Raw genomic sequence first — 24,196 nt, 5'->3', positions numbered from 1 at the left:
TGGGGTAAGGCTAGTCACGATAAATGCCCTAGATGTGCACTTGGCCCCGCAAATTTAATACATATGTTTTACGACTGTCCGAAACTTAAACAACTAAAAGAAAGTATAGGTAAATACTGGACTGAGATTTTTGGGCGGGAGATCCAAACCTCATCAACCTTGTTTATATTAGGCTTTGATAGCTCCCTAGAACTCAACAACTCAGAAATCTATACGATCTACTTATCTACCGCTATATATAGAATTATTTTAGCAGCCCGCTGGAAGGATACAGAGGCCCCTACATTACAGGGATGGATTAATAGACTCCTGGCTATATACAAACAAGAAATAGCGATATACAAAACCAGAGGGAAAAAATCTAGAGCTAAAGGGGAATTGATCTGGGCCTCCGTAGCTAACTGGTATGAACAACAAAGGGCCTGACTTCAAAGCTATTCAAACTAGCTAGAAATAGCTATCACCGCTATTCAGAGGCGTAGAGTTGGAAAATGAGGTTACATCATATGTTTATTGCTATTTTTTTTTGTTTTTTTGTTTTATATAGGTTTACTGTTTACTCATAGCCAATGTTTTCATTAATGTATTATTGTATCTGCCACATATCTACCACATCCAAAATTGCAATGTTCATCAACATTTGTTTTTGTATTTAACGTATTATGCTCAGCCTTGCTGCGTTTATATATATATTTTTTTCTTCCCTATCATTGTTGTATATCTAAAGAATGCTCAATAAAAAAATTTAAAAAAAAATTTACTAAAAAAAAAGAAAAAATAGCATCCTGCAGCTTTTCCTTTCACACACTCTGTACCCTAACAAGACTGTCACATAGTTCATTTTACAAAATCCTTTCCATTTGCAATCGGAGAAAGAAAATTCAACACCAATACTTATCTTACAAGCAGTGGTGGCCGATCATTTTAAGAGGGAGGGGCAGACGGACGGGAAACACATGCACACGCACACATACACACAACCATGCATTCACATGTGCACACACACTCAAACACATCCATTCACAACACTCATTACCAAATATTCATACATACATGCTTGCATGCACCCAACATTCATTAAAAAAACACACACACACATGTTCCTGCTGCTCTGCCTCAGAGGTCCCAGGAGGATTGGGACTGTCGCCTTCCCTCATTGGCTGACCCAAGGTCGGCCGCTGAGGGAAGGCAGCAGTCCCAGCGTCATCACAAAGTGGGGTGGCATTAGTGAAACTGCTGACCCAACCCAACTCTGTGATGAAGTATGACTGATTGACATTCAACCCTTGGCGCTTCAGGACTTAAAACTGAAGGGCCCCGGTGTGAAGCAATCTGTGACGCTACCCCTCGTCATTGAGGGAAGGGCTTCAGGGACCTTTGCTGAGCTGAGGAGGTCATGCCCACAGGAGCTGTGACTTCCTCAGGACAGCAAATTTCAGCTCAGGCAGCCAGTAGCCTGTGCATTTAGCGCAGGCTTGGCTCCTGGCTGCCTGACCTGAATATGAACAGTTTCTGTCAGGCTGACCTTTGTTCAGCCTCACAGGCACTGTTGTGAGGGGCAAAAGGTGGAGGGTGTGGCTCCTCAGTCCAATGGGCTGGCTGCAACTGCTTACAAAAACGCAGCAATTTTTCAGATTTTCAAATTTTCAAATTGTGCACTACTCTGGTTACTCTGGCAATCACATCCTCTGAGGTGGACATCCCCTGTTGTGAAACTGAAGACAGTGAGTTGGCACTAAGAAGAAATCTGAGCCCAGCTTTTCAAATTTTCATATTGAACTTGCAACTGATGGAGTGCGGAATTTCGCATTTGTGTTGATGCAATTGTAGGGGTGCATTACAATCATGTGTAGAGCTCACATACATATAATCATGTTTTATGTTAACGAGAGAGCTAGAATTGTGAACAGTGTTAATATAATTTTGTGACTTATTTTAGATAACATACAAAGTTATTGGATAGCTAACTTAAGAAATAAATGTAAATAGCAGAAAACTCTAACATGAAGAACCTGTTTTATGAAGTTTTAACAATACTCAAGTATTAGAGATGTTTAATAATAATAATGGTTTCCATATTTAGGAAATTGCGTCATGCCAATTGTATTTCGCAATGTTTAAATGGTGCATTCTTATGTTAGTTAAAGCTGTAGGCCTGAAAGGCAATCCTTGAAAAACTTGCTTTAGGTTTAATGTTCTGAATTGTATGTGAGCTGTGGCAGCTGTTCTTTCTCACGTTTTGTGTTGCAGGTGGAGAAGCATTGTTTTGGGCAAAATAATGTATTTGTTTTAGTGTTAGGAGAAGAAGTTACAATTTTATGGTTTGAAGATGATAAGGGGAAACATGTTGGCTTCACACGGGAGAAGGCATGAGAACCAAGGTCGAACTGTTTTAAGAGATGAGTAAAGAGAACACAGTAAGCTTAGGGGGCAAGGAGGATGATGGGAAATTACCTGTTAATAACTGGTGTGGGTTAGGGAAAGAGCCCGCACTCCTTCCTTGCCTTTTGGAGAGGGAGCATCACAGATCAATCGCTTTTCCAAAGAAGTGGCTTCATGCTACTTGACCTATCTCAACTGTGGAGAGACTTCTTAGAAAGACTCCACGACTGGCACCTTTATTCTTCTCATTAGAAATGCTCATCTTTAAACTTAGGGATGTCATCTTAGCGATAGTGTAGGGATACATTGATGCTTTACATGCATCAGCCCTCGATGCAGGGAAATTTGTACTCTATCTTTTTGATTGCTTCTATTGACAGAACTGGGTGCGTAGATTTGGCTTCATGCTGTTTCCTCTGTGTATCTAATTAAGGCAAACCTAAAGTTCTGTGAATTTTGACACTTAGTTGTTTTTTGTTTCATTATACATACCAGACTCCAAGTACCAGAATGCAAAGGATAAAAACAGGACTGGATATTTAAGGCAATATGACAACTTAGGGTTAGGTGGCTAAATGAAGTGGAGGAGATTTTAGAACTCATTTTGAGGGGCTTTGGTCAAAAAGCGCCATAAATGTAACCTGGGCAGCTGTCAAACATTGTGGCTGCTCTACACACAGTGCCAGCTTTAGGGCAGTGCGACCAGTATGGCCGCACTGGGTGCTGACCTGTGGAGGGGGCGCTGATTTCAGGGGGAGCACTGTATTTAGTAATAACTTATTACTCTTTGAGCATCCAAACATTACCACACAATAGAATACAGTTATAAATATGTGCACAAAATGTAAACAAGGCAATTTACCGGGGCATTGCTTAGCATCAAGAACATTCTGTTGAGGAACTTGGTGGCATTTAAGTCTGAAAACACTAGCATCATTTGAATAAAACATTAAACATGTGCCTACTGATTTGAAAAGAAAGTCAGTAAGTGACATGATACAGGAAATTTTAAAGAGTATGACGATACAGGGGAGTAAGGAGACAGAGGCAATTTATTGTTAGAGGGAAAACAATTTAAAGAATGATGGGGTTGTTTGTGAGAGACTAAGAGAAAGTTAGTATTTGGACAGAAAGACGAGAAGAAGAGACCTCATAAAAACAGGTCTGAAAAAACCCTCAGCCCATGAATATTTTCAGGATTCTCTTACCAGGCCGATCCGGGGCTTTTTGGCAGCTGCAACCGACAAAGATCCGGAAATTATACACTGTTTGGAAAAGGAACGAAAGTGGTTCACAATGCGCAACAAGATGTTACAAAAATGACATTTATTAACAGTGGATTATGGTTTAACACCTCTCTTGAAGAAATATCCTAAAAGCACTTTAAAATAGTTCACAATCTCAAGAAAATTGCATTATCCGGCAACTGTAAGGATAGAACCTGGAATCTTGACAAACTTAAGAGTCTTTTCACGCACGCCATATTAACACCATTTGAAAATATGTGGGAAGTGAAGTTGGGTTGCCAGCTCTGACGGTAAAAACATGGCTCACGAATCCTGGTGGTCCAAACTTGTCCATATAATGTATCTATACCTTTGGGGGGACTCAAACTGAGAGATATTTAATCTGCGTACAAAATACCAGGTGGAGGTGAGGGAAAATGACAGTGGGGAGATACATGAATTTGAGATTGTAAGATCAATTTTCTGTGATGTTCTGTGATGGTAATGATTTTGTTTAGGCTTTGTGAGCAGGTGTCAGTTTCTGGGCACAGGTAAGATATGCATGTTCTAGCAACTATATTCTTTTTTAGGTCGAGCCTAAGCCAGCGCACATGCGCTGCTCTGAGAGGCTTCTTGTAAGCACTCTAAACTACTCGGTGTGGGTCTGACTCCTCCCACACATAGGATTGGCTTTTGCGTGTGTCTTTCAGTAATGAAAGCACGCAAATGGCTAAAGGCGGGTGCATGTCCCACCTTATTTTTTAAAGTTCACTCCCACTGCATTTTGCTCTCAGGAGCAAGTAGCGGTGCGCAGGGTGGCAGCTGCATTCTTCGGTTCAGGTTACTATCTACTTGTTCACTCCCACTGCGTTTTGCCTGCGGGAGTGAGCAGCGGCGCAAAGGGTGGCAGCTGCACTCCTCGGGTCAGGTTACTATCTACTTGTTTCTCTGTGATTTTGAAGCAGACCATTCTACTTAATTTAATATCTGCAAACAAATGCAGTGTATGAAGTTGTGTTGCTTTTCCTCCTGTCAATGCGTAAGTAATGGACATTTGTAATCCATGTAGGTAATTGTCACTTACTTAACCAGCACATGGGGTTGTGGTAACTGTTGCTTCCTGTACCACCAGTGAGGCAGACCTGGTTTTGGAAGCGCTGCCAGGCTAGTTTGCCCCACTGAACGGTGCAAGTGTTACTCGTCATCTGCTCGCCTTACAGAGCCTTCTGTTTCCCAGCAGAACCACTGCTCTGATCTGTGCCACAAGGCAACTTATTAGCCTGCCGGCAAGTGAACTTGAGGCTTTTCATGTTGTGGTTAGTGTGCAAGGCACGTTCTTTTTGGCACAAGGGCCACGTTATGACACTTTCAAGTGGGGGGCGGCGTGCTTTACTCTCTAACTTACCCACATAGAACAAGCCCGCCATGACAGAGGAGGGCACCCAGATGGGAGTTGAAGATGGGAAGTGTAGTAATTAGTGACACCGATAGTAAAACTGAGTTCTTTATTTGCTAGTAAAACATCACAGACTGCCGTCAGCTTGTCACCATTAATGGCTCGGGTCTCTGTGTCAACATTCCACAGCGAGCGCCCGGCTGTCACTTGGGGAGATACCAACATTCTACATGGAGGAGGGGGGGGAAAACAGGGAGAGGGTTTGGGTGAACCCATGTTACAAGTTACAACACATCATCCCCCTTAAGGGAAATTTGAAAAACACTGAGGAAACAATACAAACAGCGGATGCAGGTCAGAGCCTGCATGTGTGTCTATCTCATTATGTACTGCCTGTGCCATTGGGGAGATGTTCTGAGCCTATCACTCCTTCTGTCTTGCCTTATGTTTTCTCCTGCTTCGTTACTTCCTGCCCTTCCTATTCCTGTCCCTTGTTCTCTCCTTTCTGCCGGAACCACTCGATCGTGGCTCCATAACCTCCCATCTTCCAGGACCACTGAATTTCTGTTAGGCCTGTGAATGGTCTTGGAGACATAGAACTTGTCGCCCCCTCTCCATAGTCTCTCCGGTTTCTTTACATAGACTCCTTGACCTTCCTGAAATTTTCTCTCCTTTACTCCCCACTTTTTGTCATACCACTCCTTGTATTTACGTTGGCTGGCTTCTATCTTTCTCTTGACTTCTCCATGCTCGATTTCCGTTGCCTGTTTTCTCCCCATCCATCCTGGAGAGAGTTTGGTGCCTGCTTTTCTTCCTCTCAATAACTCAAAAGGCGTGCTTCCGGTGGTGGACTTGGGCGTGGTGTGGTACGCCCACAGCATGTCCCTTATGGCTTCCTCCATGTTCTCTCCTGCACGGTTGGCCAACTGTACGCATTCCTTCAGCATCCGGTTGACCCTCTCCACCTTTCCATTGGCCTTGGGACAATACAGTGGCGTACGAATGTGATTCACTGAGCAATCTTTAAGGAAATCCTTCATTTCTTCTGACACCAGTTGGACGCCGTTGTCGGTGACCAAAGTTGAGGGTATGCCTTCCTGGGTGAACGCCTCTTTTAGGAACTCAACTATCACTTTTGTGCTCACGCTGTGTACTGATTTGCAGGTTATCCAGCTCGAGAAGTAGTCCACTAGGACCAATAAATAACAGTCTTGTGGACCTCTTCCATGGATGGGACCTGCAATGTCAAATCCTAACTTGCTCCACGGCACTTCTGGAACTTCCACTGGTGCCAGTGGTGCTCTTCTTGTGATTTTGGTTTTATCGCTCAATGCGCATGCGTAACAATCACGCACCTTATCCTCCATCTCTCTGTCCATAGTCGGAAACCAGTAGTCTGCACGAAGTCGGGCCTTGCACAGGCTTCTCCCAAGATGTCCTTCGTGAGCCAGTTCCACTACTTGGTTCCTCAGGGCTTCTGGTGGGACTAATTTTCCTGATTTCAGAACGAGATCCCCTTCCACTGATAGCTCCTCTCTCACATTCCAATATGGCTGGATCTCTTTCTCCACATCCTTGCATTTCTTTGGCCATCCTGCCAGGATATACCTCCTCACCTTCTTCAAATCTTCATCTCGTACCATTTGTGTTTCCCAGGACTCTTTTTCTACCGCCGCCAATCGCACCTCCAGGATAGAACTATTCCTCTCCTCTTCCTCTTCAACTCCTTCGGTGGGTGCTCTCGACAAGAAGTCTGCAACTCTGTTTTGTTGCCCTGGAATGTATGAAACGGAGAAGTTATAGGCCTGTAAGCCTACGGCCCATTTAGCTATCCTAGGTGTCATGCTTTCCATGTCCTTTTTTGTGAACAGGGCAACCAACGGTTTGTGGTCCGTCTGTACTTCAAACGTGGTACCCCAAATGAAAAATTTGTAGTGGCGTATAGCCCAATACACTGCTAGAGCCTCCTTCTCAATGGTTGAGTAATTCTTCTCTGACAAGGTGAGTGTTCTAGATGCGAAGGCTATCACGTTTATCTTGCTACCTTCTTTCTGCGCCAGAGTCGCCCCTATGCCTCTGTTGCTCGCGTCTGTGGAGATGATGGTTACCCCATTGGGATCAAACTTCCCTATATACGGAGCTTCGATGATGGCTTTCTTGATACTCTTCATGGACATCTCTTGTTCCTTGCCCCACTCAAACACGCTGTCCTTCTTTATGAGGTCTCTCAAAGGCTGTGAAACCATCGCAAAGTCCCTGATGAATTTGGCCATATACTCTGCCAGGCCTAGAAACGACAATATGTCCTCCTTGCTCTTGGGAGTTGGGGCTTCCTCCACTGCCCTCACTAAGTCAAGTTTTGGCTTGATGCCGTCCTCGGATAAAGTATGTCCCAGGTAGTCTACTGAGCTTACTCCCAGTTTGCATTTGGAAGGTTTTGTGGTGAAGCCTACTTCTTTCAATTTTTCCAAAACTCTTCTAGCCATTTCGTTGTGTTCTTCTTGCCCACATCCATAGATGAGTATGTCGTCTTGAAAACAGACGGTGTTCCTGCAGTCTTTCAATGCATGTTGCATAACCCTTTGGAAGGCAGCTGCAGCTGATGCCAATCCGAATGGCATTCTCAGGAACTTGAAGTTTCCAAACGGGGTGGTGAATGCAGTAAGGATTTGGGAGTCTGGATGGAGTTTGATTTGATAATAGGCCGATGAAAGATCCAGCACACTGAAATACTTGGCCCCTTTTATGGTGCTCAGCATCTCCCCTATCCTGGGAAGAGGAAATCTGTCCACCAGGATGTTGGCATTCAAGTCTCTTAGGTCTACACAGAGTCTTATGCTGTTCCCTTTATCTTTGGCCATGATAACAATCGGTGCTAACCATGCAGAACTCTCGATTTCTGTGATGACCCCTTCACTGACTAATCTCTTGAGTTCTTGCTGGAGGGGCTCCCTCATGCGTAAAGGTATGGACCTGGTCTTGTGCACTACTGGCACCGCCCCCTCCTTCAACACTATCTTGTGCATGTAGTTCTTGAATACACCCAATCTATCGCTGAACACTTCTCTGAACTCATTGGTGAGGTCCTCTGATATTCCTTCTGGTTCAATTAACAACACCTGCTCTCTATTGTTTGGGTCAAGTGTAATCCCCAACTGTTTCTGATGTCTCCAGCTCAATAAGGTCGAGCCTCTAGTGGAAACATATACCTTCCCCACCGTGTGCCTATCCTTAAAGGAAATTCTCATGATTGCCATGCCCTCTAGCGGAATCTTCCCTTCGTTGTAACCTTTGGGACTGATATCAGGAGGTAGCAATTCTACAGGGCGATTGGCAAACTTGTCCTCAAACACTTTCTTATCTACCAAGGTATATGGGGAGCACGAATCTGCAAACATACAAAACTTGACCCCATCAAGTAGAACATCACATTTTGGATACACGTCATCATTATTGTCCTCATCCCCCACTTGAAAAACATAAGACTTTTCCCTTTCCTCTTCCTGGTGCGTTTCCTCAATAACATGTACCGCCTTCCCCGGGGCCTTACACACTTTAGAAAAATGGCCCCACCGGTTGCACTTACGGCACTGTACATTCCTAGCCGGACATTTCCAGTTATTGGCTAAGTGGTTGGGACTTCCACATTTGTAGCACACTGACGAACTAGGTTTGCTGCGAATAAGCTCTTTACCCTTTTCACCTACTTTGCACACTGTTTCGCTCTCTGTACTAGATTTTCCTTCAGCCCTCTCTCTGGTTGAGCCCTCTGAAACCTTCATTTCTCTCATGCAGCGCGCTGTGTGTTCTAGGCCCTTGGCTATGTTAATTGCCTCTTCCAGATTGGGGTTTTTAGTAAGTAATTCCTCTTGTATCTTTGTGTCATTAGTGCACCTCACGAGTTGGTCTCTTATTAAAGAGTCCGTGAGCTGACCAAACTCGCAAGTGGCTGACAACCCTCTCAACACTGCTAAATAATTGCTCACCTTCTCCTCCCTCTTCTGAACTCTCTTAAAGAACTTATGCCTTTCCATCACTACGTTTATTTTTTCCTTAAAATGAGCTGCTAATTCTCTCAGGGTGCTTTCATATACATTGACCCCTTCTTCCACCACCTCTTCCTCATCTTCAATCAATCTTCCAGTAATGTCCTCATATATTTTCCTTCCATGTGTACCTAGATTATGTAGCAATATGTGTTGTTTGCGTATGTTAGTGTAGTTGCTTCCACCAATTGCTATTAGGTATGATTTAAATATTCCTTCCCACCTTCTCCAGGGAATAACTGGTTCACCTAACTCATTGAGGAAGGGGGGTGGTTGGCTCATTCCAGCTCCTGCCATGGCCATAAAACTTCACCCTTAATTGGTAAATGAATATTCTGGCAGAACTGCCGCCCACAATACTATGGTAAGCTTAACTCTTCTGCATTTACTACTGAGGTGAATCACCATGCAATATTAAACACTTCCCCTTTTTCTCCTTAGTGTGAGACACAATTTCATAACAAAAGCGAAACATTCACATAGCACCCAGGGGCGTACAGTCCGCTTTCTGCCTCTACCAGTCTGCTTTCACTCTCCAATTGAATTGCTGCTTTCTCTTGGCTTCCCTCAGCTTGGTTCCTGTGAGGAAATATATTCTGTCGGCTGGACTGTGGCTTCCTGTGCTTGCCCCTCTAAGAAACGGCAATCCGAGCAGTCTGTTCGACTAGCCCCCCGAGTTTCTGTGTGTGCTCCCAGAAACGAGTCTGCTCCGTTATCAGGAGGACCCGCGGTGAGTGCGCTGCTCGACTTGAGCCAGCTGGCAAGCGCGCAGTCAGTCAGGACTCTCAGCTTGTTTACCACTTCAGCGCCGCGCTGAAGCGTTTTCCCTTTCTTTTTTTGTAGGACACGCTGAGGGCTGATACCATGAGGGGAAACATTCACTCCGATCTGTGAGCGAGCGTAGTTCCCCTCTGAAACTGACCAGACCGCCTTAGCTTTGTCGATCGTGTCACCGCCCTCACCCTAAATGCGCGCCGTTGGTTCAACGCTGCTACACTAAGCCAGCACAGAGTCCTTCAATTTCACTGGGACGTCGATGCCCGGTTTGGCACCCGAATGCAGAAACAAATCCTGAACCCAGCAGTTTCTCTTCGCTTTAGCGCTCGTGACCACGTCACACTCAGTCATACGATGCCCGATAAGACACCCGAGATAAGCCAGGCAACTAAAGCATTAATCACAGGAACCGTGCTATGCTGACACAGCGCTGCAGAGACGCCTTACTTGATTATATTCTCTGCTCCCACGTCCTTCTGTCGCACAGTCACTTTCCTTTGTAGATACGATCACAGGCTTCATCAAATTTGATGAGGTTGACAAGCACTTCACAGGTCCAGGGAAACGGCAGTCACTGTCCCTGGCTCAGTTTCCTCCTCCTCGTCGCCAGGAAAATGTAGTAATTAGTGACACCGATAGTAAAACTGAGTTCTTTATTTGCTAGTAAAACATCACAGACTGCCGTCAGCTTGTCACCATTAATGGCTCGGGTCTCTGTGTCAACATTCCACAGCGAGCGCCCGGCTGTCACTTGGGGAGATACCAACATTCTACATGGAGGAGGGGGGGGAAAACAGGGAGAGGGTTTGGGTGAACCCATGTTACAAGTTACAACAGGAAGCTTAGGGTAAAATGCGCCAGGTCTCACTCAACCACTCATCTTCACGAAGCTGATAAAATGAGTATTGTTTTTCATTGATTTTGTGCAGTGCGTGAACAACTTCATTATGGCCCCGCAATTTTATAAGACTTGTACACATGTACCTGCAGCTTGCATTATATACATTCTAAGATAATAATAAGTATACACTTGTACACTTAAACTTTGATGTGTGCAGTTCCTGAGTCAAACTGCTGTGTTCTTTGCGGTGTTTATATAACACCCTTTATCGCAGTGATCTGTGCACGGCTGATAAGGTTTGGGGACTGAGTGTTACTGGATGGGTTGTGAACCGCAGATTACCAGGTTGTTTTACGCAGGATGCCTTTTAAGCTGCAGAGATGCGGTTTCCTTTCAGCTCCCCACACGCTTCTAATCCTTACACATAAACATGAAGTAGGACGAGCAGACACAGATTGTCACGCCTTGCTCGTTAAGAAGTAACAAGGTGCACGTAGGGGTAGGCACAACTAAGGGCTTCATTTGTGTAAATGAGGCACAGAAAGCAATCCCTCTGTCGCAGCAAGCTTTGCAAACCACTTGCAAAATACCCCAAAGCCAGAACAAGTTACCATTTTCATGTGTATGAGACACAGAGAGGTATGGCTGTACATTGCAAAATTTGTTTTCACAGGAGACAGATAAGTAGGAAATGAGTTATTTCGAAGGGACAAATCCAACGCATAGTGGGTCTCACTTTTTGACAGTCAGTGTACTTCCCTGGCATGGGTTATGCCTGATGTAAATACTGCCAACTGTGAAAAAATGGGAACAGGTCTTCTGTTGTGACACTACCCTAGTGTGCTTAGAGCACATAATGTTTGGTTTTCATTCCAGTTTTTTGGGTAAATTATAAAAGTCAAAATATGCAATCCACATTTTTTTTATCTTGCTAATGAATGATTCAAACCAAAGATACACCAGGCATTAATGAAAAATAAATATTAGTAACGTCTTTTCGGTCTCGACAATAACAGCATTAACATTTACCAATGAAAATTCCAATTGATGAGTTACAAATAATTTCTGCTTGATCTAGTTGAGACCTAGGGGGTTTGTACTGTGGCCTAAATATGTTATTGGTGTTACTGATTACTGCGTGCACAGCAAACAGCTAGCATTAGCTGTGTCCGTGAGAGAACACTCCGCAGGTGCACTCCAGCCGACATCTGGAGGAAGGTACTCACTGTTTGAGCCATGTTGTAGAGCAGCTTTAGTAGGGTAGTAAAAGAGACACAACTGGGGTGCAGTGGCCCCCTCCCAACATATGGCCCTATTGTCACTGTACCTGCCGCACTATTGATAACTGTGCTCCTGGATTCAACACAAAGGGTGGCAGTTAGCAGAACAAAGCATATTAGGGAGCGTCATCGGGATGCGACCCTGCAGAACAAAGCATATTAGTAAGCGCCATCAGGGTGGGACCCTGCAGAACAAAGCATATTAGTAAGCGCCATCAGGGTGGGACCCTGCAGAACAAAGCATATTATGGCGTGGCATCAGGGTGGGACCCTGCCGGACAGAGCATATTAGGGAGCGGCATCCGGGTGAGAAAAATAAGAGACAGTGACAAGCTGGCAAAGCGTTCAGCCCCCTGAGCACAGTGTTTTCCCGTTTTACCTTACATAAACCAACAGGTCTCTATTTACTGCACATGTTGTGTGGAATGTTGTGGGAAACGACTGTGTGTGCAAGCTGTTATTGGTGCCTTGTGATTCTGTTTGACACCTGGTTGTAGGAAACTGCAGACAGCGAGGGATTCCACACTGTTTATTCTGTGTCTTGTCACTGGAGTACACTTCATCCATCAAATAATGTTTGTGAGGCTGTGGATGTGCCATGTGTGCCTGTGTTCAAATGTGTGTGTTATTACTTTTCAGGAGGTACATGTTGTTGTGTGATATAGCAGTGCTAGTACACAATTGGGTGTCATCAGGGTGCCGATGCAAGTCTGTTTTGTGTGAGTTTACATGTGCTTGTGTGATGTGCCTGTGAGTGTGTATTTACACCGGGGATGGAGAACTAACTGTGCAACCCCAGAAAGGGCCCTGATACAGCCCACCTACACCGAGACTTAAAACTGTCCCCAGTCCTGAAAACTATCCCTTCCCCCCGCTTGAACCGTAAAACCTGCCACACCCTCTAAAACTACCTCAGCCCCTGCCCTGAGCCCTAAAAACTGACATTTACCCCTGAAAAATAACCCCCCTTTCCTGAGCCCTAAAACCAGCCCCCAGCCCTACAATTCAATCCTGACTCCCTGAGCCCTACAAACTACCCCCACCCAGAAAAACTATGCTGTAAGACACTGTCCCAACCCCACTTACCTCACTGCAACCTCTCTTGAACTGTCCTCTTTCTGTCTTCCTGCGCCTGCCCATCGGCTCTGCATCTAGACCGCACATTGCCTTAACTACGCATATGCTTTTTCAAGGCATATGCGTGGTTAAGGCAAGCGTGGTGTGGCTTGCGGAGAAACAGCACGTGTGGCTCTGCCTGTGTTATTAAGGCTGTTTCCCCAGGGAAACATATGAGAGAGGCCCAGAGCAGACACTAACCTCATGTACCTCACTCCTGAATGATTTCTGCCTTCCTCACTCTACCCTAATTTAAAAAGAACTTGTTTTCATGTAGCACTTCATACCGCACATCTGCTGTCTCTAAGCACTGTAAATAGCAGGTGTTCATTTACTAATCTCAGAGCGATAAAAGCCTGATCCAGCTAGGATTTCTTCTCATGAATTGCAGGTCACTGTAGAACCAAGCTTGGGTGGGAGGGGGGTCACTGGAATAAGGAAGCAACAAAGAATCAAATAATGCCCCAGGTCTGACTTAAATAATTGGCATGAAAAGGCACTTTATGCAGCGCTGTGAGGTAGATTCAGTGGCAGGGCTAATTACACACATTGAGTAATGCAGTGTTGTAAGGCAAGATTCTGTGGCAGCGATATTACTGAAAGGATTGTCTATTCATGTGAAAGAGCGATGTGATTGACAACCAAAGATGCTAACTGGAGCTACCAAGAAATTAATGCATTCTTGTGTAATGTAATGGGTGCTCATGTAAAGCATTCCTATCCCTTTGGGTTAAGTTAGCGCTATAAAAAAAGTGACCCAAAAAACTAGCTGAAGCTAGAGAGAGGATGCAACATCAGACAGTGAAAGAACTGGGAGGACACTGCAGCCTCACTGCAGAGCACACTTAAACTCACAACATAACATAACATAACATAGCACTGGGCCAGCAGACCATTGGCTATTCAGCTACCAGGCAAGGATGAGCCCTCCTCTCACACCTGCCCAGGCCCCTTAAGGCCTTGCTGGGTACATCCCAAATCATTCTCCTCCATCTTGTGAATTGTAGCCTACCTGTGCCCCAGATTGCAGTGAGCAGAGTCCAGGAAGTGGTAAGGAGACAGACTAGTGCTGTCTCTTACCAAAACAAAAGTTGTTTAAAAAACGATTTTCCCATTCTGTGATTACTGTCTTTGCATGTGGTTGTTACAGTTTAAAATTGCACTTTTGACCTGCCTGTGATTGCATATTTTATCACCTGTTTTGTGTTTTAAACTTGTGGTTTTACCTGCCCATGATTGCTTGCATTTAACGTGTTGAATTGTGGGATTTGCAGTCCAACCTCTGTAGTTTATCCCTCTCATTCCTTGGTGACAAATCTGTTTTGCCTCCAAATTTCTCCTTTGCTCTGTGCTAAGACCTGTGTGTTAAAACAGTGCACCTCCAGCCACCATTTTGTGTTCACAAGCCAGTGAGGCCAGCCCCCCTGCCCCCCCCCCACCCCCAGCAACAGGGATATTCCACATCAGAGGGTGCTTCTGTGAGCTGTTTAAACTGTATTTACTGGGGCCTGTGCACTTTGTTTTTTGGCCAGCATGGGGAGTAAAGTTTTATTCAAACAGTATTGTTAGATTTCGAGTTAGCGAAGTCCAAAGTGTGGATTAAGCCTGTCTGTCTCCTAGGAGATTCTGGACGGGAGAAGCAGCTCCCCAGCCCCCACCCCCAGGCCAGCAGACCATTGGCTATTCAGCTACCAGGCAAGGATGAGCCCTCCTCTAACTCCTGTCCAGGCCCATTAATGCCTTGCTGGGTGCACCCCAAATCACTCTCCTCCATCGTGTGAATTGCAGCCTACCTGTGCCCCAGATTGCAGTGAGCAGAGTCCAGGAAGTGGTAAGGAGACAGACTAGTGCTGTCTCTTCACAAAACAAAAGTTGTTTAAAAAACGATTTTCCCATTCTGTGATTACTGTCTTTGCATGTGGTTGTTACAGTTTAAAATTGCATTTTTGACCTGCCTGTGATTGCATATTTTATCACCTGTTTTGTGTTTTAAACTTGTGGTTTTCCCTGCCCATTTCGAGTTAGTGAAGCCGTTACCTGCAGAAGTCCAAAGTGTGGATTGAGCCTGTCTGTCTCCTAGGAGATTCTGAACAGGAGAAGCAGCTTCCAACTCCCTGGCCAGCAAACCTTGTCTGAGGTCGCTGGGACCTTATATGGTCTGCTAGTGGTTGGCACATGTGTACACTGATTGGTGGTTGTATCTGGTGTTTCTATTGGGTTAGGGTTAATGTCCTCATTGGTTGGGTATTTGAAGGTTCTTATTGGTTTCTGGGTCTGTGATTCAATCATTGTAGGGTTGGGACTAGGGCTAGGGTTAGGATTTCTAATAGAAGTAGGGACTAGGGCTTCCTATGTTATTGGTTGTTGGGAGTAGGGTGGGACTAGGGCTAGGGTTAGACCTTTAATTGGAAGTAGCTATTTAGGGCTTCTGGTGTGATTGGTTGTTGAACTAGTTGTGGGACTAAGTGTAGTGTTAGGCTTTCTATTGGAAGTAGGGACTAGGGCTACCTGTACCATTGGCTGCTTGGACTTGGGTTCGGACTACTGGTAGGGCTATGGCCTTTATTGGACATAGAGATCAGAGTTTTTTAACTGATTGGGTGCTTGGACTAGGGCTAAGATTGGCTGTAAGGTCCTGGTCTCCTATTGGTTATAGATTTTAGGGCTAGTGTTGTGATTGGATAGGGTTAGGGCTAGGGTTCCCACAGGCTGAAAGGGTCACCTGATTACTAAGGCTATAAAAGGCCAGGCTTAGGGCGTCTCAGCCCGGGCGTCGAGGCTGAGAGGACAAGGGCAGTTGCCTGTTTGAGCCTATTCGAGACTGATCAGGACCAGGGCCAGAAATGCTGCCCTTTTTCTCATTTAGCAATACCCAGCCCACGCCATCCTCATCCACAAACAGAGCAACACACTCACACCAAATGTACACCACGCACAACACTATGCACAGATTAATGTACCAGCATGCACCACCAACCCAACCAAACCACATCTACACACCCTACTATCCCAACTACCACCCATATCCACCATCACCCACAAACAGTACACAACTCTATCCTATACCACTAACCAATACACTCATCACTAACACAACGCCAATCAACACCATACATAACTACATCCCATTCAGACACATTCTCCCTGCTGTAATTACACCTAACAGACCACCTTTTATCACTAACAAGCATATAATGATCCTTTCATCAGTTGTGTAACAAACACCCTCCTCTCCCTTCTACCATAATAACACTAACACACAACACACACACTGCACACCACAACACTTTGTAACTCTTGAAACAAACCAGTCTAAGATAAACACTCTCACCTCTACTTCATTCCCTCCTACACACAACATACACTCTACTCATAAACACATCACCACCCCCTCTACGTCACAACCTCCTCTCACAAGCAATACTACACAACCAAATCCAGTGCATGAAACATATACACCAGCACCCCTTTTCACTACACCTCAAAAGCAAAACATATCACACACACCAGCACAACAAGATCTTCAGAGCACAACACCTCATAATACTTACCATCACAAAATACATACATATACCCACCTTTCAGATCACACAAAGGAACAAACTCCAATGCCAAGCTTTCACTCTTCCACCACACCTTACACGGATACAGCAATACAGCACCTCTCTTCTAACCGCCTCTCATCCATTGGACAATTTAGAACATTACTACATGACCCACATGCTGCACCACCTCCCCGGACTCATACACCTTCCGCCTTAAACACATGCAAAAAAATATAAGCAACATGCCACACCTCACAACTTTGCTTCCCCAAGTCTACCTCACAACAATGTTACACCACAAAAGCAACACAGCACTCCAACTCACTCTCAAACACCATCTCCAACACATACACATGCAGACCCATCAAAATGTCTTCTTAGCATGCTGGCTGAGGAACACGATACAGAACAGCTACAAGATTGCTATCCGAATACAGCTAATACCAGCACTAAAAACACACCTGCTACACACCCACACAATACTGACCACTCTTCTACAAAACAAAGTCCCACTATCACCAAAGGCCACTCTCCACTGTCTACTAATAAATGCTCGATCCCTCTCTAAAAACAAGCATCACATCTACGACCTTCTCACGATGAAAAACCAGACATACTATTCATAACCGCAGCGGGACCGCCGGATATCCACCGGAGTTAGGCCTGAGTTCAGCCCGTCTGCGCCCGTCCGCGCTGCGGACGCGCTGCCGGATGGGCTGGACTCGGCTTACACTCCTCCTCCATCTTTTGAGGTACTTAGGCAATATTCCGTCAGCACATTCATGCTATTATTGTTTCACTCCGGAGGGGATATTACATTCCCATTTTTGTCTTACATGCAGAGCTCCCCTTCGCTTTCCCGCTCCCGCTCCGACAAGACCCTATTTGTGCCTTGGAAAACGTCCTACCATCCCTCCCAGAACGGGTTTCCTAATAAATGCGCGCTCGCTCATTAAAAATAATGTTGCCTTCCATGAGTTCGTTGAAGAGAGACAGCCAGACTGGGTTTTTGTGACGGAAACCTGGGCCTCGGACTCCTCCGGTCATGACTTACTTCTGGCCATTCCTGATGGCTATTCTCTCCACAGGCAGGACAGATTGCGCCGGAGAGGTGGAGGACTTGCCATCCTCTATAAATCCTCCCTTTCTTGCACCCTCAAACCCCTATCGATGCCCCAAGACCGTTTTGAAGCATTATACTTCTGCATTTTGTGTGCCCCATCTGTCTCATTCACCGGGATACTTATATACAGACCGCCTGGTCCTAGAGCTAGTTTCTGTGTAGATCTACTTAGAATCCTTGAACCCTATTTTGGAAAATCTCGTCTCTCTATTTTGGGCGATTTCAATTTCCACCTTGATGAAGTTGGTTCAAAGGACACCTCTACACTAACTGAGTCACTTGAAGCTTGTGACCTCGTTCAGATGGTGAACAGCCCAACACACAAGGCTGGCCATATTCTGGACGGGGTATTTTCCAGTGACTCAAGATTATCTACTGGCCCCCCTCTGCCGCTGGTCTGGTCAGACCATCTTGCAGTGCCGCTAGAACTTGCTCTCCCTGCCTCGGCCACGGCTAACCAGGTCGCCACCACATATGCTCTCAGGAGAAATTATAGAAACATCACTGACGAAGCTCTTGCCCCTTACGTTCGGGCCATAGAGCCCTCCACCTCAAGAGAGGCTGGTGAGGCAGCTCAAGAACTTGCGGACTCCATCATTATTGCAGTTGAGAAGCTTGCCCCCGCCTCTCTCCGCTATGTGGCGAGACAGAAGCCCACTGCTCCCTGGTTCTCTGAACATCTGAGACTTCTGAGGCAGAGCTGTAGGAGTAAGGAGAGAAGCTGGAGAAAATCTTGGAATATGAAGGATCGGGAGGAACACAAGTCCGCTTTGCGGGAATACAAACAGAGAGTGATCATGGAAAAGCAGGAGTATTTCTCCAATCTTACAAGTTCTCTAACTTCATCTAGAGAACTCTTCATAATTGCTGATTCGCTGTGCTCTCTCCAACTTCCAGATCCAGTGGTGAGCTCACAAGATCTTTGCAATAACATCTCGGATTTCTTTTATAGTAAAATTGCAGATATCCATACTTCTTTAGAAGCTCAACGCCACTCCCTGGACGATGATGTTCCTCTCACTATAGCCAACCTTGATACTTTGGTTGAAGGCCCCTCCGAATCCTTCACCCAATTTCCAGCACTTTCACTGGAAGGACTTCTCCTGCTAGACTGGACCAAATCCTCTTCCCCAATGAATCCTGTACCGCTAAAAAAGTTAAAGGAGTGCAGAAACAGCATCCTTCCGCCTCTGCTGGAAATCATGAACGGGGCTATTGTCCAGGGTATATTTCCGCCGGTGTGGAAGAAGGCTATAGTGAAGCCTCTCCTTAAAAAACCGTCCCTGGACCCGGGCCTCCTTAAAAATTTTAGGCCGATCTCCTTACTCCCTGCCCCGGCAATGATGTTAGAAGCGCACCTTAATACACATCTTTCCACCTTTCTTAAGCCTAGTGTGTATCTTGATAGCTCTCAGCACGGATTCAGAAAACATCACAGCACCGAATCCGCTCTCACTGTTGTGGTGGATAATATTCGCCGCAAAGTTGACCTTGGCCAAACCACAGTGCTGGTCCTATTAGACCTCACGGCTGCGTTCGATACCCTGTCTCCCGCCATTTTAACATCTCGGCTCAGGGAGGCAGGGGTTACTGGACCGGCCCTGAGTCTTCTTAACTCCTTTCTCCATGACAGAGAACAGAGAGTCATGCTTGGAGATTTCCTCTCCCCTGCCAAGTCATTGCAATGTGGGGTGCCACAGGGGTCGGCCCTTAGCCCGACCCTATTTAACATCTACGTGGCCCCCCTTGCTAGACTAGTAAGATCTCAGGGGATGGAGGTGGTGTCTTACGCCGACGACACTCAGATCATGGTGTCGCTGGCCCACTCTGTCAGTACATCCGCATTCAGCTTTAGGTCATGCATGCAGCGTGTGGCGGAGTGCATGATCCTTAACTCCCTAAAGCTGAATGGCGACAAGACAGAGGTCTTGGTCTTCGGTAAAGACCAACACGTGTGGTCGAGCGAGTGGTGGCCTTCATCTCTCGGCACCTGCCCCACTCCCTCCCAATCGGCCAGAAATCTCGGAGTCATCTTTGACACTTCACTCTCCATGACGCTCCAAGTGAATAGGACAGTGGCCACTTGCTGGGGTGTTATCAAGATCTTAAAAAGAATTCTCCACTATCATTCCTTCCAGGCGCGCAAACAGATTGCGATTGCTCTTCTTGGCTCCAGGCTTGATTATTGTAACTCTCTCTATGTGGAGTCCAACAAGGGCCTTATCCATCGACTGCAAACTGTACAGAACGCCGCAGCGCGCTTCGTCCTGGCCCTTCCCATAGCATCATCTGCCACCACTGCTAGGAGAGATCTTCACTGGCTCCCCGTCCAGTTTAGAATCTCCTTTAAGCTCCTATGTCTCACATATAGAGCACTTTCGGCTGGCTCTGCGGACGCACTTGGTACCCTGCTTACCCGCTATGTACCCACGAGATGCCTACGATCGGCCGGGCTACACCAATTGGTAGTGCCCTGCGCTAGGCTGACCAGATGGGGAGCGAGAGCTTTTTCTGTTGCCGCTCCTCAGCCTTGGAACTCCCTTCCGGTGGAGATCAAAACCCTTCCCTCCATTGACCTGTTTAAAAAGGCCCTTAAAACTTGGTACTTCATCAGAGCCTACCAATGAGATATTGCTGTCTGACTTGGATTGTTCCTTTATTTTAGGCGCCTTGACGCCCATTGGGCTAAGTTAGCGCGATATAAGACACACTTTCATTCATTCATAACCGAATCATGGTTGGGAGAGGATTTGGCTCCAGTCCTGCATGAAGCCATTCCTCTAGGCTATCAAATAATCACCCAGAATCGTATAGCCAAAAAAGGAGGTGGTCTAGCTGTTGTATTCAGGCAAACAATACATTTCACTAAAGTTGACATCGCCATAAAGAATTGTGAGGCTCTTCTAACAAGATGCAATCCTACACCATCTTCCACCTGTAACTCCCTGCTCCTTTACAGACCTCCACCTAGCAAGACAACATTCCCAGACGCACTTCTAGACACAGATTCAAACCTGATAACAATACACTCCAACCTATGTGTTGGACTTGGCCCATTTTCCCCCGAAATTTTTCGCCTTTCACCCCTCTAGTTTAGGATGTCTCCCCCATGGTAAAGACATATATAGGCCATGTGTGGTGTGAGATGCCCTGTTTAATGTGAAAATATAACGCAATAGTGTGTGCACTTATTTTCGCCCCATTGTAGAAATGCGCCCTGGTGAAATGTCGCATTTCAAATGGATGCCATGGTTATGTGTTGTGCCACCTGACTGCAGTGGGTTAGCGGTCTAGTTGTTTGGTACCCAGCCATCCCTGCTTTTGGAGGGAAAGCCAGGCACCCAGGGTGCTCTACTCCTCCCCCTGAGCCAGTTAGAACTAGTTCCCCAGAGAATTCTAGAAAGCTCTAGCACTGTCTGGGAGGTGGGGTGAGGGGGATATAAAGAAGGGGGCTGTGCCACCATGTCCAGAGACAGAGCAGGGACAGGAACGTGAGGGGACCTGCTGCCAGGGAATAGCGCCACTAAGGCCTGTGTGCTGGACCCTGCACCCTACTAGAACCCCTCTGCTGTCCCCAGGGCTAGTGGAGCCCCACTGCAGGAGTTCAGGCTGCTGTGTAGGAGGAGGGCCACGCTACAGTGGAGGATGGTGAAAGCCTACCTCCCTGTTTTGATGAGTTCCCACTGCCTGCTGACCTGACCCAGTAGTGCCTGCTGCTCTGTCCCCCGGCCCCTGGAGAAGAAAGGAGTGCCAGCCTAGGTCCCTGAGGCTGCTGGGACCTTGCGCCCCACGAGCGCTATATCTAAAAGCACCTGGAAAGGAAGGAGCACCTTGGACTGGACCCCCCCAGGAGATGAGAAGCGGTAACCTGGGGTTTGCTGTTGGGGCTGTCTAACCTCGAAGCGCTGTCATTTCCAAGCGCTGCACAGCTGGAAGAGGCTGCTTCTGTGCCCTGCATCATGGCCATCAAAGCGCTGCATGTATAACCTGTGCTGTGCCTTCTAAGCGCTACAGGGCAAGATGCTGATTGGGTGGTGACGCCGCGCCTACCCAGAACTGCAGCCCCATTGGCTCCGGGCCGTCGAGAGTCCCGGAAGAACCGGAGCTACTCTGGAACAGCGGGGAGGCCCAGGGAAAAGAGCCGGAGCCTCACGGCGTCCCCTGACTGGCCCCCTCAGCAGAGGGGCCAGAATTACAGTGAAGAGCCACCCCAAGGAACCGGAAGCCCGAGGTGACTCCGTGGGGCCCTCGTTGTGCCGAGGGAGCCCCGTAGTGATAGCAGAGCCAGCGGCTGTCTGGAGGAGCACGGAGGGGGGGCCCGAGGCACATTGCCAGTGCCTGCCCCCTCCGCCTGGAAGTACCGGAGAGACAGGAGCCACGCACAAGGAGCCTGGTGAGTGGGACTCTGTCTGTCTGCGGTTGGGGGCGCGTTGGGGTACAGGGTCTGTGCCCGCCTCCGGGACTAGGGTTTTGCTGAGAGGGCTTTCCCAGGCCCTGAATTAATTGTACCGGACACCCCTGTCCCGCTGGACAGTGGGCAGGGCAGCGAAGGAGGGGCCTCAAAAATTCTGCCGAGTGAAGGACCATGTTTGACCTCATGTAGTTTAGACCCAGGTTGGCTCTGATTAACCTACACAGGCCTAGAGTGCAAGGGCAACATTATTACAGGTCTCCTGAACTGGGCCTGAGTCTGCTCAGTTAAGAACTGTTGTTGCCCCCCAAGGGACCTGTAACCTTGATAATACCGAGGGTGTTTCACTAGAGTTTTGGATGCCCATGATTACAGGGGGAAGTGCTTGTTGCTCGGGCGTTGTACTCAGGATTACTGCCTAACCGGATGTTTTTCTGCCTAGTGTTTTCATGTTACCCTTTTTAAGCCTAATGTGTTAGGTTCATGGGAATGTTGCACCTGCACCATGTGTCTGATTCCTAAACTAAGGTGATTGATGCCCACACGTTTATGGTTGTGGATAATGCTTTCAGGCCTAAAGTTTTTTCGCTGCATGCCTATTGCTAAGGCTATGCCAAGAGTTAATGCCTACTTTTTCCTTGCAATATTGGAACTAATGGACTTACTTACCTTTTTCTTCTTTTTCCCTTACCCGTGTAAATAATCCCCATGTACATATTGCCCTGGCGCCAGTTGGCACCCCACTGTGATTTCTGTTGCAGGTTGGAGACAATACAAGAGTTATTCTTTTTCATCCAAACCGGTGTTGTGTCTCTTTTTGTGCTGTGCCTGGTGTGTCGTCTGTGCGTACTGCGTGGATACTTCACACATGTCCTCAGGAGTTTGGCCTGCCCGCTCTGTACCATGCTACCCCCGTAGAATCGGTCCTCCCATTTCTAACACTATACGTTCTGGGAGACCTTAACATTTGGTTTGATAAAACCAATATGACACATCCAAAAACAATAATCACCGGCCTAGACACATTGAACCTGCATCAGATTGTCCACAATCCGACACACACCGCTGGACATATCCTTGATGTCATTTTTGCTAATATTGAACTAGTTACCTTTCAAACTATAACTCCACTCACATGGTCAGACCACCACTTGCTTGCTTTCCAACATAAAACAACACTAAGCGACTCACCTAAAACTACCTTACATCCATCCGGCCATGGAACAAACTCAATTTGGAACACTTGGAAAAACAACTAACATCCAGTATAAATCTGGAAACCATAAATTCTGTTCTGTTCAGAATCGATATGAGTGGCTACAGGAAGCTTTTGACATCCTGATACCACTCAAAACCACACAACAGAACAAAAGAAAAAAAGCACCTTTGAGAAACATAGAAATGAAAGACATAAAACAACAAATTAGAAAGCTGCAACGTACCTGGCTCAAAACAAACGCCAAACAAGACAAACTTCACCTACAGAAAATTAACAGATTATATAAGTCGGCTATCAAAAAAGCTAAGAAAAGGTACTATTCAGACAGAATTCAAAACGCTAAATGTGCAAATAAAGAATTCTATAAAATACTCAATGAATTTCGAAAACCAAATTGCCTAGAAGGACCTCATCCTGTTACTCAAGATTTCACAGACAAACTGGCAAATCATTACACGGACAAAGCATACATGTTGAACTCGTACTTAAAACAGAAACAAAGCACCAGCACTAACCCTTGTACAAAACAACTATCCAAGAATGCTCTAATCAAGCCCCTCCGTTCCTTCCAACATATCTCACACGATGAATTTATGGACCTAGTCAAAGCTAGCAGGCCTGCCGGCAGCCCTTCTGACCCCAGTCCGCCACAAACTTTCAAGACAATTCTTTTAACAACCTCTGCTGCCATTCCAGTAAGAAGAATCATCAACGATTCCTTAACTACTGGAATATTTTGAGAAGAACTCAAAAAGTCATACATACGCCCTTTACTGAAGAAAACAAACTTGGACCCGCTGAACCCTGACAACTACACACCCATTACAAATGGAC

The 24,196-nt window shown here is 46.3% G+C and overlaps 1 protein-coding gene across 4 annotated transcripts in view; it reads right to left on the bottom strand.

The window, feature by feature from the left end:
* The window catches only part of LOC144768740 (membrane-spanning 4-domains subfamily A member 4A-like), a 416,021-nt gene that overhangs the window by 144,912 nt on the left and 246,913 nt on the right, over nucleotides 1-24,196 (bottom strand). For all 4 annotated transcript variants that reach the window (XM_078652626.1, XM_078652627.1, XM_078652624.1 and 1 more), the window contains one exon: nucleotides 3,591-3,647. In XM_078652626.1, the coding sequence (XP_078508752.1) occupies nucleotides 3,591-3,647 (57 nt within the window). The remainder of the gene's footprint in view (nucleotides 1-3,590; nucleotides 3,648-24,196) is intronic.

Source organism: Lissotriton helveticus, chromosome 7, assembly GCF_964261635.1.
Source record: "Lissotriton helveticus chromosome 7, aLisHel1.1, whole genome shotgun sequence".
In the NCBI taxonomy this organism is placed as follows: domain Eukaryota; kingdom Metazoa; phylum Chordata; class Amphibia; order Caudata; family Salamandridae; genus Lissotriton; species Lissotriton helveticus.
The sequence above is the reverse complement of the archived record's forward strand: the minus strand, read 5'-3'. Positions and strand labels throughout refer to the sequence as shown.